Source organism: Carcharodon carcharias, chromosome 15, assembly GCF_017639515.1.
Source record: "Carcharodon carcharias isolate sCarCar2 chromosome 15, sCarCar2.pri, whole genome shotgun sequence".
NCBI lineage: Eukaryota > Metazoa > Chordata > Chondrichthyes > Lamniformes > Lamnidae > Carcharodon > Carcharodon carcharias.
Window position 1 is genome coordinate 135,324,688 of NC_054481.1, and position 16,049 is coordinate 135,340,736.

Below are 16,049 nucleotides of genomic sequence, written 5' to 3' on the forward strand. Positions count from 1 at the left end.
TTAATTCTTTACAATGATCTTACTAGCATTTAAACAATCAAAAAACCAATACCTGCATTTTATTTTGCCTTTGTTTTCAGGTTCTGGAAGAAGATACCAACTGAATGCAATTCACACCAGCAAGGCATGTAATATCATTAGCAAATACACAGCTTTTGTACCAATGTATCTTGACAACAACGGATATCTGCCAAACATTATCGCATATCCAAATACAGGTATTGTCATGTTGTGAGTTACTTTGAGTTAATTTCAACTGAAACTTCAATCTTGGACAATATTACAATAAAATATGTCATTCTGTATCCCCCGTATAACAAGTTCAGTCCTTTTCTCTGAGAGTGAGTGAATGGTCAGATGGACATTTCCACTCCTGTACTTTCTTATGTTCCAATATTAGAAACACTCCATTATTGGTGATAGGCAGACTCAAGCCTTGACAAACCCTCCCACTCCTCAGGAGTTAGAACAAGGAGGTTTGTCCATCTTGGGTAGCAGAATGGAATGAAATTGTATACCTGCTTAAAAACTGTCAACAGCTGCTTTGGCAAAGTGTAAGAACTATTTTTGGCTGTGCTGACTGAGAGGTTCAGAAGCAACAGACAGAGGAATAATATAGTAATTCACCAAGAATAATGAATACTTGACCTGACCCCAATGTTCCCGAAGAGATGTTACATAGCTGAGCGAATACTGAACAATTATCCATTACGATCGGGTGCATTTCCTGGAATTATTAAGAAAATTACAGGTATTAGGATGGATTCATTTTAATAAATTTGATATTTTGTTTATTTCTAGATGCACAACAAATGCAGAGTTGTTACTGAATTGTTAAATTAGACAATACTGCAAACTACTGTTTTTCTATTTTATCAGTACTAACATATCCAACTGTGTCATCCAGCAACCTCTTCTTCCTCTTTATATATTCATTGTGTTCAAATCAAGACTTATCTCATCTTCTTTAATGTTAACTCATCTCTCAAGATCTCAAAAGTGTGGAAATCCTTACCTTTCATTCTGCTTTACATTCTACAGAGTGTTGTAACTTAGGTTTTGAGATCCAGGACTAATAGCTTCTTATTTTGTCATATTTTGTCCCGCTCCATTTTACTCTAATAGTGTCTGCACTATAGGTTTTGTTCCTTCATTGCGCTTCCTCAAGAAACTATTCCCTTTGTATCTTCAGCACCCTGTGTGTCTGACAACCTGATAACGATTAACATCTCTGTCCAATGTCCACACGGGTGCACAGATTGATTATATAGCTACAACTTCATTATTTGTACTTTTAAAAATGAACCAAAATTAGGCCCCTACCCTTTAGGTCTCACTATGCTGCTTCAATGTTATCCAGGTCTAGGAACTTTGAAATTAATGTTTCCTGTGAGTGTGCAGTGCAGTTATACAATATTTAAAATGGTGTCAGGTGAATGCAGGCAGGGGGAGGAGGGAATCGTGGTGGGGTGAGAAAAAGCAGAATTGAATGAATAGAAACTCTCAAACTAGAAGTGGTCAGAATTGAGATAAATCCTGACCTTTTTGAATAGGAATTACCCACTTCTGATCATTTCTGATTATCCTGATCGGGACTTTAGTGCAGTATTCACTCTTCGCTCCTGAATGTTCCATCCACACTCCACAACGTTCACAGCAGCAGTAATATTCTATAGGTTCACCTAACACAAGTTTCCTTTCCACTTGGAAGTGAAGATACTCTTCAATGGATTTCAAATGGCTTATTGTCCCTTTAAATGTTCAGTGCTTTGAAACACGTTATTATTTTGGTATAAAAACAAAAAAACTGCGGATGCTGGAAATCCAAAACAAAAACAGAATTACCTGGAAAAACTCAGCAGGTCTGGCAGCATCGGCGGAGAAGAAAAGAGTTGACGTTTCGAGTCCTCATGACCCTTCGACAGAACTTGAGTTCGAGTCCAAGAAAGAGTTGAAATATAAGCTGGTTTAAGGTGTGTGTGTGGGGGGGGGCGGAGAGATAGAGAGAGAGAGAGAGGTGGGGGGTGGTGGTGTGGTTGTAGGGACAAACAAGCAGTGATAGAAGCAGATCATCAAAAGATGTCAACGACAATAGTACAATAGAACACATAGGTTTTAAAGTTAAAGTTGGTGATATTATCTAAACGAATGTGCTAATTAAGAATGGATGGTAGGGCACTCAAGGTATAGCTCTAGTGGGGTTTTTTTTTATATAATGGAAATAGTTGGGAAAAGAAAAATCTTTATAATTTATTGGAAAAAAAAGGAAGGGGGAAACAAAAAGGGGGTGGGGGTGGGGGAGGGAGCTCACGACCTAAAGTTCTTGAATTCAATATTCAGTCCGGAAGGCTGTAAAGTCCCTAGTCGGAAGATGAGGTGTTGTTCCTCCAGTTTACGTTGGGCTTCACTGGAACAATGCAGCAAGCCAAGGACTGACATGTGGGCAAGAGAGCAGGATGGAGTGTTAAAATGGCGAGCGACAGGGAGGTTTGGGTCATTCTTGCGGACAGACCGCAGGTGTTCTGCAAAGTGGTCGCCCAGTTTACGTTTGGTCTCTCCAATGTAGAGGAGACCACATTGGGAGCAACGAATGCAATAGACTAAGTTGGGGGAAATGCAAGTGAAATGCTGCTTCACTTGAAAGGAGTGTTTGGGTCCTTGGACGGTGAGGAGAGAGGAAGTGAAGGGGCAGGTGTTACATCTTTTGCGTGGGCATGGGGTGGTGCCATAGGAGGGGGTTGAGGAGTAGGGGGTGATGGAGGAGTGGACCAGGGTGTCCCGGAGGGAGCGATCCCTACGGAATGCCGATAAGGGGGGTGAAGGGAAAATGTGTTTGGTGGTGGCATCATCTTGGAGTTGGCGGAAATGGCGGAGGATGATCCTTTGAATGCGGAGGCTGGTGGGGTGATAAGTGAGGACAAGGGGGACCCTATCATGTTTCTGGGATGGAGGAGATGGCGTGAGGGCGGATGCGCGGGAGATGGGCCGGACACGGTTGAGGGCCCTGTCAACGACCGTGGGTGGAAAACCTCGGTTAAGGAAGAAGGAGGACATGTCAGAAGAACTGTTTTTGAATGTAGCATCATCGGAACAGATGTGACGGAGGCGAAGGAACTGAGAGAATGGGATGGAGTCATTACAGGAAGCGGGGTGCGAGGAGCTGTAGTCGAGATAGCTGTGGGAGTCGGTGGGTTTGTAATGGATATTGGTGGACAGTCTATCACCAGAGATTGAGACAGAGAGGTCAAGGAAGGGAAGGGAAATGTCAGAGATGGACCACGTGAAAATGATGGAGGGGTGGAGATTGGAAGCAAAATTAATAAATTTTTCCAAGTCCCGACGAGAGCATGAAGCAGCACCGAAGTAATCATCGATGTACCGGAGAAAGAGTTGTGGAAGGGGGCCGGAGTAGGACTGGAACAAGGAATGTTCCACATACCCCATAAAGAGACAGGCATAGCTGGGGCCTGTCTCTTTATGGGGTATGTGGAACATTTATTGTTGCAGTCCTACTCCGGCCCCCTTCCACAACTCTTTCTCCGGTACATCGATGATTACCTCGGTGCCGCTTCATGCTCTCGTCGGGACTTGGAAAAATTTATTAATTTTGCTTCCAATCTCCACCCCTCCATCATTTTCACGTGGTCCATCACTGACACTTCCCTTCCCTTCCTTGACCTCTCTGTCTCAATCTCTGGTGATAGACTGTCCACCAATATCCATTACAAACCCACCGACTCCCACAGCTATCTCGACTACAGCTCCTCACACCCCGCTTCCTGTAAGGACTCCATCCCATTCTCTCAGTTCCTTCACCTCCGTCGCATCTGTTCCGATGATGCTACATTCAAAAACAGTTCCTCTGACATGTCCTCCTTCTTCCTTAACTGAGGTTTTCCACCCACGGTCGTTGACAGGGCCCTCAACCGTGTCCGGCCCATCTCCCGCGCATCCGCCCTCACGCCATCTCCTCCATCCCAGAAACATGATAGGGTCCCCCTTGTCCTCATTTATCACCCCACCAGCCTCCGCATTCAAAGGATCATCCTCCGCCATTTCCGCCAACTCCAGCATGATGCCACCACCAAACACATTTTCCCTTCACCCCCCTTATCGGCATTCCGTAGGGATCGCTCCCTCCGGGACACCCTGGTCCACTCCTCCATCACCCCCTACTCCTCAACCCCCTCCTATGGCACCACCCCATGCCCACGCAAAAGATGCAACACCTGCCCCTTCACTTCCTCTCTCCTCACCGTCCAAGGACCCAAACACTCCTTTCAAGTGAAGCAGCATTTCACTTGCATTTCCCCCAACTTAGTCTATTGCATTCGTTGCTCCCAATGTGGTCTCCTCTACATTGGAGAGACCAAACGTAAACTGGGCGACCACTTTGCAGAACACCTGCGGTCTGTCCGCAAGAATGACCCAAACCTCCCTGTCGCTTGCCATTTTAACACTCCACCCTGCTCTCTTGCCCACATGTCTGTCCTTGGCTTGCTGCATTGTTCCAGTGAAGCCCAACGTAAACTGCAGGAACAACACCTCATCTTCCGACTAGGGACTTTACAGCCTTCCGGACTGAATATTGAATTCAACAACTTTAGGTCGTGAGCTCCCTCCCCCACCCCCACCCCCTTTCTGTTTCCCCCTTCCTTTTTTTTCCAATAAATTTATAAAGATTTTTCTTTTCCCACCTATTTCCATTATATAAAAAAAAAACCCCACTAGAGCTATACCTTGAGTGCCCTACCATCCATTCTTAATTAGCACATTCATTTAGATAATATCACCAACTTTAACTTTAACACCTATGTGCTCTATTGTACTATTGCCGTTGACATCTTTTGATGATCTGCTTCTATCACTGCTTGTTTGTCCCTACAACCACACTCCCCCCCCACCTCTCTCTCTCTCTCTATCTCTCCGCCCCCCCACACACACACCTTAAACCAGCTTATATTTCAACTCTTTCTTGGACTCGAACTCAAGTTCTGTCGAAGGGTCATGAGGACTCGAAACGTCAACTCTTTTCTTCTCCGCCGATGCTGCCAGACCTGCTGAGTTTTTCCAGGTAATTCTGTTTTTGTTTTTTATTATTTTGGTAACTGCTTTTGCTTCATTGTGTTCTAATTCTTTTAATAGGTGTTGGTTCGAAGTTAAACAGTCAAAGGACATCGTGTTCAGGAAGCTGGAGGCACAGGGGTTACTCAGTTGGTCTTGGCCGTTCTCAGTCTGAATATGGAGCTGATGAGGTTGATGATGGCTTTTCCACTCTATGTAAGACACACAAATATTCATATTCTACCTATTGTACAATCATAAGTTTAATTAAAAAGTTCTTTACATGTTTTAAATCTTTTCCTTCAGACATTGTCCTCCATAAATGAATTTGTAAACCCTGAGTGTGCAGCAACTTTGCTCATTCGAAGAGCTTTCTATTGCTGAATTGATTCAATCAGCAGTTGCTGGAGTAGTTGCTGCTCTGGATTCACCTGTTCACTCTGAGAGACAAATTCAAGAGGAGTGATTGCAATCACATTAAACTGATGTAATATTCTGGCCATGAACCTTTTCAAACAGCAGACTAATGTAGCCCCCCCTATTTAAAAAGGGAGGCAGAGAGAAAACTGCGAATTATAAACCAGTCAGCCTGACATTGGGAGTGGGGAAAATTCTAGAGTCCATTATAAAAGATTTAATAGCTGAGATGTGGAAAACAGTGGCAGAATCGGACAGAGTCAGCATGGATTTACGAAAGGGAAATCATGCTTGACAAATCTACTGGAATTTTTCAAGGATGTAACTAGTAGAGTTGATGAGGGGGAGCCAGTGGATGTGGTTTATTTGGACTTTCAGAAGGCTTTCGACAAAGTCCCACATAAGAAATTAGCGTGTAAAACTAAAGCGCATGGGATTGGGGGTAATGTATCGAGATGGATAGAAACTGGTTGGCAGACAGGAAACAAAGAGTAGGAATAAATGGATCTTTTTCCGAATGGCAGGCAGTGACTAGTGGGGTACCGCAGGGATTGGTGCTGGGACCCCAGTTATTCACAATATATATTAATGATTTAGATGAGGGAATTAAATGGAATATCTCCAAATTTGCAGATGACACAAAGCTGGGTAGGAGGGTGAGCTGTGAGGAGGATGCAGAGATGCTTCAGTGTGATTTGGACAAGCTGAGTGAGTGGGCAAATGCTTGGCAGATGCAGTATAATGTGGATAAATGTGAGGTTATCCACTTTGGTAGCAAAAACAGGAAGGTAGGTTATTATCTGAATGGCTATAAATTGAGAGAGGGGAATGTGCAACGAGACCTGGGTGTCCTTGTACACCAGTCGCTGAAGGTAAGCATGCAGGTGCAGTAGGCGGTAAAGGAGGCAAATGGTATGTTGGCTTTCATTGCCAGACGATTCGAGTACAGGAACAGGGATGTCTTGCTGCAATTATACAGGGCCTTGGTGAGACCACACCTGGAATATTGTGTGCAGTTTTGGTCTCCTCATCTGAGGAAGGATGTTCTTGCTGTAGAGGGAGTGCAGCGAAAGTATACCAGACTGATTCCTGGGATGGAGGGACTGACATATGAGGAGAGATTGAGTCGATTAGGATTATATTCGCTGGAGTTCAGAAGAATGAGGGGGATCTCATAGAAACCTATAAAATTCTAACAGGACTGGACAGGGTAGATGCAGGAAGGATGTTCCCGATGCTGGGGGAGTCCAGAACCATTGTGAAATGATTGGTATTGATTGCACCAACCAAGCTCAGAGCACCTGGGACTTTCAATAATTTTCATGCAATTCTGACAGAGTATCCAAAATTATCTTCAGCAACAGTTTGGAGATGTCAGTGATGCAGCTCTAAGTTTTATGTAATTGTTGAAATTGTAGAACAGTCTGAGGATACGGGGTAGACCTTTTAGGACTGAGATGAGGAGAAATTTCTTCACCCAGAGAGTGGTGAGCCTGTGGAATTCGCTACCACAGAAAGTAGTTGAGACCAAAACATTGTATGTTTTCAAGAAGGAGTTAGATATAGCCCTTGGGGTAAAAGGGATCAAAGGATATGGGGAGAAAGCTGGAGCAGTCTATTGAGTTGGATGATCAGCCATGATTATAATGAATGGCGGAGCAGGTCGAAGGGCCGAATGGCCTACTCCTGCTCCTAGTTTCTATGTTTCTAACAGGGAAATATCCTTGCAGGACAGAAATGCAAAAATCATGTTGCAGTGCAGGGCTGAGAACTCAGTTTGTCAGTTAGGCATCAGCATCATTTTGGAAAAAAATCATCCTCGGGATGTAGGGGCTGGTGACAAGGGCAGTATATATTGTCCTTGAGAAGGTGTTGGTAATTTGCCTCTTGAAAGGCTACAGTCTGTATTATGAAGATACATTCATACTGTTGGTAGGGAGTTTACATAATGGTGCTGCAGTACAAAAAGATGAATCTCTTATTGTTAAAGTAAAGAGTGTCATTCTCACCAGCTGCTATTAGGAGCCACTGAACTCTCCAAGAAAAGAATGATCCTTTGAGTCACTAGATTCAAAGCTAAAGATATTAATTGTGAAATGATTGGTATTGATTGCACCAACCAAGCTCAGAGCACCTGGGACTTTCAATAATTTTCATGCAATTCTGACAGAGTATCCAAAATTATCTTCAGCAACAGTTTGGAGATGTCAGTGATGCAGCTCTAAGTTTTATGTAATTGTTGAAATTGTAGAACATAATGAAGTTTTAAATGTAAAACTCCTTTACATCATTGGCCAGTTTAATTTTATTGGACAATTGGAAACAATTTTGAACAAATTGGATTGGAGATCAATGACAAATAGAGCAAGGAAAATCAACAACAACTTGCACTTAAGTCAAAGATGGAAAATTGGGAATAAATGTGATTAAGTTGTGTTTTAATGCATTTGTGCGAAGTGCCAAATTTACACTAAGTTACTTATCATGGATTAAGGAAATTCTAGTGTCTGTCTGTACCTTGGGTAAGAAACAAAGTTTGTGCAGCAGTTGTGAGCTGTCTGGTGCAGGTTACACAAAATAGCTATTATATCTTCCTCATTGGGACTCAGCAAACCTATACATAGGACAATTAACTCAAGTTAATTGAGGATAGTGATTGCATTCTACTGCTAAATATGGTGAAAAGGACAAAATGGGAACATAGCAACAGGAGAAGGTCATTTACCCCCTCAAGCCTTTTCCACCATTCAGTGAGATCATGGTTAATCTGAGGCCTAACTCCTAAACCTGCCTTTGCCCTATATCCATTAATATCATTGGTCCAAAAATCTAAACCTCAGTTTTAAAATTAACAATTAATCTATATCAGTTGCCATTTGCAGGAGAGAGTTTCTAACTTCTACGACCCGTTGTGTTCTCATGACTATGTAAAAGGTGTTTCCTTAAAGTAGCCTGTGAGCTAAGAATTTGTGTGTATGTGTGGCCTCTTTTTAATTTATGAATGATTCATTTTAAAAATAACCCAGCGGACAAGCTTTAACCTTAAATAAGTTAAAGGTTAGTTTATTAAAAAGTACTGCTAAAAGTTATTTAAGTGCAAGTGATAAAATCATTAACTAAAAAATACAGGTGCAAAGATTAAAATGCAAATAAAGGGGAAAAAGTGATACTGGATGATGAGATTTCAATCAGTCTCTGTGAAATATTGTTGTGAGCCCGTTGATTTGAATTCCTTATTTCCAAAGTGAAGGGTTTAATTCAGCAGCTGTGATGGTTTCTATAGTTGACTGTCTGAAGGTTGCCTGTATAGGTGGACTCAGATGGGTCCCTTTCCTTAAATCAAAATACATACAATGGCTGCTATGCTAATTTAGGCGAGTCATTGTTCACAAAGCAAAGAAGTCAATTAAATTGCAGTGTTTTGGAAAAGTCCTTCTTGTCTCCTGTTCCCTCATAAGTAAAAGGGTTTTTCATACCTTTTAGGAGATTCAATTATGTTGTCCAAGCCTTCCTTGAATTTCAAGTCTCTTGTGATTGTTCTTGAGATAAGGACAGTCTGGCTGACAGCAGCTGGAATCCACAAGAGGAGTTGAAAAACCCCAGCAAGTTAGTTAAACACAATTTTCCCTTGATGAATCCATGCTGGCTTTCATTAATTATCCTGTACTTGTATAATTGATTATTGATTGTATCCCGTACTTTAGTTTCCAAAAGTTTCCCCACCACTGAGGTGAAACTGACTGGTCTGTAGTTGCCAGCTTTATCCTTGCACCCCTTTTTGAACAAGGGTATAACATTCACAATTCTCCAGTCCTCTGGCACCTCCCCTGTGTCTAAGGAAGGCTGGAAGATTATCACCGGTGCCTCTGCAATTTCCACTCTCACTTCCCTCAATACCCTTGGATGCATCCCATCCAGTCCTGGTACCTTATCTATTTGAAGTAAAGATGGCCTTTATAACACCCTATTCCTCTTAATTGTAAGTTCTTCTAGTGTACCAGTTACCTCCTCACTCACCTCGGCCTGGGTAGCAAGTTCTTCCTTTGTGAAGACAGATGCAAAGGACTCTTTCAACGCCTCCACTATTTCTCCAGCGTCCACATGCAAGTCCCCTTTTTTGTCCTTAATAGGCCTTATTCTTTCTTTAACTACCCTTTTATTATTTAAATGCTTATGGAAGACCTTGGGATTCCCTTTTATGTTCACTGCCAACCTCTTTTCATGTTCTCTCCTTGCTTTTCTTAGTAGTTTCTTCACTTCCCCTATGGTCCTTCTATATTCAGTCTGATTCTCAATTGTATTTTCTACCTGACATCTGTCATAGGCGCACTTCTCCCTTTTCATCTTTACCTCTATCTCTCCCGTCATCCTGAGCACTCTGGATTTGTTTGTCCTATCTTTCCCCTTCAAGGGTATATACCTCAACATTGTCTGCAATACTTTTTCTTTGAAAGTGGCCCATTGATCAGCCACCATCTTTTCTGCCAATATTTGATTCCAACTCACTCAACTCCAATGCATTCTCATCCCATCGAAGTTGGCTTTCTCCCAATTAATTATCCCTGCTCTGGATTATTCTCTGTCCTTTTCCCTGATTAACCTAAACCTTATGATACAATGGTCACTGTCCCCTAGAGGCACTCCCAATGATATTTGATACATCTTGGCCAACTCATTCTCCAGAACCAGGCCCAACAGTGCATGTCCTCTCATTGGACTGGAAACATACTGCTGTAGAAAATTATCTCAAACACATTCCAGGAATTCTCACCCCTCTTGTCCCTTTGAACTATTCTTATCCCAATCTATATTTGGATAAATGAAGTCCCCCGTTATGATTACTCTATAACTTTTGCAAATCTCCATAATTTCTTTGCAAATTTGTTTCTCCACATCCCTTCCACTAGTTGGTTGTCTATATACTACACTGATCAATGTTATTGCATCTTTCCCATTCCTTACCTCTAGCCAGGGAGATTCTGTCCTTGACCCCCCTGGAACCTCCTCTCTCTCCAGTACTGTAATGCCACCTTTAATCAATATTGCCTCTGCTCACCCATCTTTTCTTCCTCTCCTGTCTCTTCTAAATACCTTGTACCCAGGAATATTCAACACCCTGTCCTGCCATTCTTTGAGCCACATCTCTGTTATAGCAATAATATCATAATTCTATTTGTTAACCTGTGCCTGCAGTTCACCAATCTTATTAATCACACTCCGTGCATTCACATACATGAACATTAACCCTGATTTAGGCGTTTTTACTTTCCCCCTTACTCTGACCCCATCTAATGACTTACTGTTGCCTACTCTAATTCTATCAAACTCTCCAAGTATTCTATCTACCTTGATGCAACTCTCTGATATATTCTCATTATCAGTTGATACTTCACTATTTCCCACTGCCAGTTTTTCCCCTTTGCACTCTGAAGCTGCTTTCAGGACCTCACCCCTTTTCCCACTTATGCCATAGGTCCCAATGTGGACCACGACCTCTGGCTCTTCACCCTCCCCAAAAGAACGTCCTGCAGCCGCTCTGTGACTTCCTTGACCTTGGCACCAGGAGGCAACATACCTTCCTGGATTCACGTCTACAGCCACAGAAACGCCTGTCTTCTCCCCTACAGCTGTAGCACATCCACTCTTCCCCGTCCCCTCCTGTACAGCTGAACCACCTGTGGTGCCGCAGACTTGGCTCTTGCTACAGCCTCTGAAGAACCGTCACACTCACCAGTATCCAAAGTGTAAAAGCGGTTAGAGAGCGAGATAGCCTTGAGGATTCCTGCAAAACCTGCCTGTTTCTCTTAGATACTCTGACGGTCACCCATTCCCTCTCTGCCTGTGTACTTCTTAGCTGTGGTGTGACCACCTCTCTAAATGTACTTTCAATGTAATCCTCAGCCTTGCGGATGCACCACTGACTCCAGCTGCTGCTCAGGCTTCTGCAACTCGCAGCTCAAGTTTCTGCAGCTGGTGACACTGCCTGCAGATGTAGTCATTGAGGGCACTTTGTGCCTGCACGACTTCCCACATCCCACAAGATGGACATGGCCGAACTGCACTGACATACCTTATACTTTATATAAAGCCCATTTACTACAGCATTTACTAATTATGGTGAATAGTTGAGGCTCCAACACAGAACCTTGCAGGACATATTTGGCCAATTAGAGTAGCTGCCCATTATCACAACTGTCTCCTGCCACTTAGCCAATTTCCTAATTAAGTCATTAATTTGCTTTCAAAGGTAGCTAACAGTCTCTCAGAGGAACTATACCAAATGCCTTCTGGAAGTTCAAATAAGTCACATCCATAGACACTCCCCTAAAACTTCAGTCATCTGTACAAAAATTTCAATCAGATTCAAAAGGCATGACCTAACCTTTACAATTTACAATTTCATTCTGTTCTATTTGAGAACGTTAATTGGTGAAGGATAGAACTGAAACCAATCTTTACACATTTATTTACTATATATACACATGGCAAGTATACACCCAGCCCCACCATTTTAGTTTGCATCTAATTGATAGGGGCTGAAGAGAATGGCGAGTTAATGCTTATCGTCTGTGTACATCTAAACACAATTAATACACAATTAACACTGGCTGTCTGTTCAGCTAAAAAAATTCAAGCTCTTCAAACATTCTTTCCTTCATTATAGACTTTTGCAATTTCTCAACAACAGAATTTAGGCTAACTGGTTTATAATTCAATGGCAAACCACTGCAGTACTTTTCTAAGAATAATCATAGCCTAATCCAATGGAAGTCTGTGGTCACCAACACCCTCTTAGGGCCTGAAGATTTCCTTCGCTCACCTTTCTTAAATAGCAGAGTGTATACCTTTCTAGTCCAAAGGAACATTTCCTGAATTGTGAGACTTCAGAAAATTACAGTTAGGGGGTTGAATTTTCTAAGTGGGTTTAGGATCCTGATGCCAGGATGAATTGCAGTCCCAACCTCATAGAAACATAGAAAACTAGGAGCAGGAGTAGGTCATTCAGCCCTTTGATCCTGCTCCACCATTCAATATGATCATGGCTGATCCTCTTTCTCAACGCCATACTCCTGCACTCTCCCCACACCCTTAGAGTCCAGAAATCCATCTATTTCCTTCCTAAATATAGTCAGTGACTTGGCCTCCACAGCCTCTGTGGTAGAGAATTCCACAGGTTCACCACCCTCTGAATGAAGAAGTTTCTCCTCATCTCAGTCCTAAATGGTCTACCCCGTATCCTGAGACTGTGACCCCTTGTTCTAGACCCCCCAGTCAGAGGAAATATCACCCCTCATCAGTCTGTCCATCCCTGTCAGAATTTTATACATTTCAATGAGATCTCCTCTCATTCTTCTAAACCCCAGTGAATACAGGCCTAGTCGGCCCAATCCCTCCTCATACGACAATCCTGCCATCTCCAGGAATCAGTCTGGTGAACCTTCACTGCACTCCCTCTATGGCAAGTATATCCTTTCTTGGGTAAGGAGACCAAAACTGTACACAATACTCCAGGTGTGGTCTCACCAAGGCCTTACATAGCTGCCTCAATTGTGTTACACATTACACTATTGTTAAATGTAAGTGCTCTAATTGAGCAGGAGGTGAGCTCGGTGCCCTATTAGTGGCATTGAGCTTCTCCCGGTGCCAGCAGCAAAAGCAGAAAGTAGCCAGGATAGGGTAAATGCTGCCTTGCTGACGAGAGCAGGAGCAGTACAAAGATGTGAGATGATTGCTGAATGGCCAAAACTGAGGCACTGTGCAGGATTCTTAACATTGATAAGAATTTTCCCTTTGCTCACTGTCAACCTAGCAGCTGTGTACTAACATGTGTCCGACTGTTGGTATTTGACGAACTCTCGATTGGGAATTGCAATCCCAACCTCCACAAGCTCCTGAAGGGTCTGAATGGGAGGTTAATTGGGGGTGAGCAGCCCATTTCCTTCTCAAACACCCTCACTTTCAAAGTTGCAAACTGTGCTGGAGGCATCAGGATCTCTGGGACCATGACTTTTAAATTGCACCCAAACTGGGTCCTAACCCCAACGACACCACCTGTAAAGCTCTCAGTTACTTCCATTCAAATCCTGGGATGGAAACTATCTGCCCCACATGGGGATTTGTGACTCCTTAGTGACATTACTTTCTTTGTTACTGTTGTTTTTGCTGATTAAGTGCTTGGTCAGAAGGCCTAATGTCCTCCCATTGGGATCAAAAGCAGGTCCCGAGCCCATATCCAGAGACCCAGGGTAATGCTCTGGGGACCCGGGTTTGAATCCCACCACAGCAGATTGGGGGGAGGGGGGAGCAGGAAAGTGGCTGCTAATTGGCCAGTGAAGGGAATTATTTGGCTGCCTGTCTCTAGTCCGCAGGCTGCGCTGCTCTCATCCCTGCATCTGGGAAGTTAATATACTGGAAGGAAGACACCTGATTATTTCTGCCACCATTTTAATGGCCCTCCCACAATCCCACCCCACCCCACACCCACCCCACACCCCACACCCCACCCCACACCCACCCCACCCCACACCCACCCCACACCCACCCCACACCCCACACCCACCCCACACCCACCCCACCCCACACCCACCCCACACCCACCCCACACCCCACACCCACCCCACACCCACCCCACCCACCCCACACCCACCCCACACCCACCCCACACCCACCCCACCCCACACCCACCCCACACCCCACACCCACCCCACACCCACACCCACACCCCACACCCACCCCACACCCACACCCACCCCACCCCACACCCACACCCACCCCACACCCACCCGACACCCACCCCACACCCCACACCCACCCCACACCCACACCCACCCCATACCCACCCACACCCACACCCACCCCACACCCAGCCCACACTCCACACCCACCCCACACCCACCCAACAACCCACACCCACCCCACACCCCACACCCACCCCACACCCTCCCCACACCCCACACCCCACCCCACACCCCACCCCACACCCCACACCCCACCCCACACCCACCCCACACCCCACACCCCACCCCACACCCACCCCACACCCCACACCCCACCCCACACCCACCCCACACCCCACACCCCACCCCACACCCCACCCCACACCCCACACCCCACCCCACACCCCACCCCACACCCACCCCACACCCCACACCCCACCCCACACCACCCCACACCCCACACCCCACCCCACACCCACCCCACACCCCACACCCCACCCCACACCCACCCAACACCCACCCCACACCCCACACCCCACCCCACACCCACCCCACAACCCACACCCCACCCCACACCCACCCAACACCCACCCCACACCCCACACCCCACCCCACACCCACCCCACACCCACCCCACACCCCACACCCCACCCCACACCCACCCCACACCCACCCCACCCCACACCCACACCCCACACCCACCCCACACACACCCCACACCCACCCCACAGCCACCCCACACCCCACACACTCCCCACAGCCGCACCTCACCCACCCCACACCCACCCCACACCCCACACCCACCCCACAGCCACACCACACCCACCCCACACCCCACACCCACCCCACACCCCACACCCACCCCACACCCACCCCACACCCACCCCACACCCCACACCCACTCCACACCCACCCCACACCCCACACCCACCCCACACCCACCCCACACCCACCCCACACACCACACCCACCCACCCCACACCCACCCCACACCCACCCCACACCCAACCCACACCCCACACCCCACCCCACACCCCACCCCACACCCACCCCACACCCACCCCACACCCCAACCCACACCCCACCCCACACCCCACACCTACCCCACACACCCCACCCACCCCACACCCACCCCACACACCCCACCCACCCCACACCCACCCCACACCCACCCCACACTCCACCCCACACCCACCCCACACCCCACCCCACACCCCACCCCACACCCCACCCCACACCCCACACCCACCCCACACCCACCCCACCCATCCCACACCCACCCCACACCCCACACCCACCCCACACCCACCCCACACCCACCCCACACCCACCCCACACCCACCCCAGCCCACACCCACCCCACACCCACCCCACACCCACCCCACACCCACCCCACACCCACCCCACACCCACCCCACACCCACCCCACACCCACCCCACACCCCACACCCACCCCACACCCACCCCACACCCCACACCCACCCCACACCCACCCCACACCCACCCTACACCCACCCCACACCCCACACCCACCCCACACCCACCCCACACCCCACCCCACACCCTCCCCACACCCTCCCCACACCCACCCCCAACCCACCCCACACCCCACACCCACCCCACACCCACCCCACACCCCACACCCACCCCACACCCACCCCACACCCACCTCACTCCCACCCCACACCCCACACCCAGCCCACACACACCCCACACCCAGCCCACACACACCCCACACCCACCCCACACCCACCCCACATCCACCCCACACCCACCCCACACCCACACCCACCCCACACCCACCCCACACTCCACACCCACCCCACACCCACCCCACAACCCACACCCACC

At 46.8% G+C, this 16,049-nt stretch overlaps 1 protein-coding gene across 1 annotated transcript in view; it reads left to right on the plus strand.

Annotated features, from left to right (window-relative positions):
* The window catches only part of vwa5b1 (von Willebrand factor A domain containing 5B1), a 161,824-nt gene extending 156,434 nt beyond the window's left edge, over positions 1–5,390 (plus strand). The window contains exons 13-16 of the mRNA XM_041207027.1: positions 81–231; positions 424–476; positions 5,146–5,280; positions 5,371–5,390. Of these exons, the coding sequence (XP_041062961.1) occupies positions 81–231; positions 424–476; positions 5,146–5,280; positions 5,371–5,390 (359 nt within the window). The remainder of the gene's footprint in view (positions 1–80; positions 232–423; positions 477–5,145; positions 5,281–5,370) is intronic.
* The last annotated feature ends 10,659 nt before the right edge of the window (positions 5,391–16,049 follow it).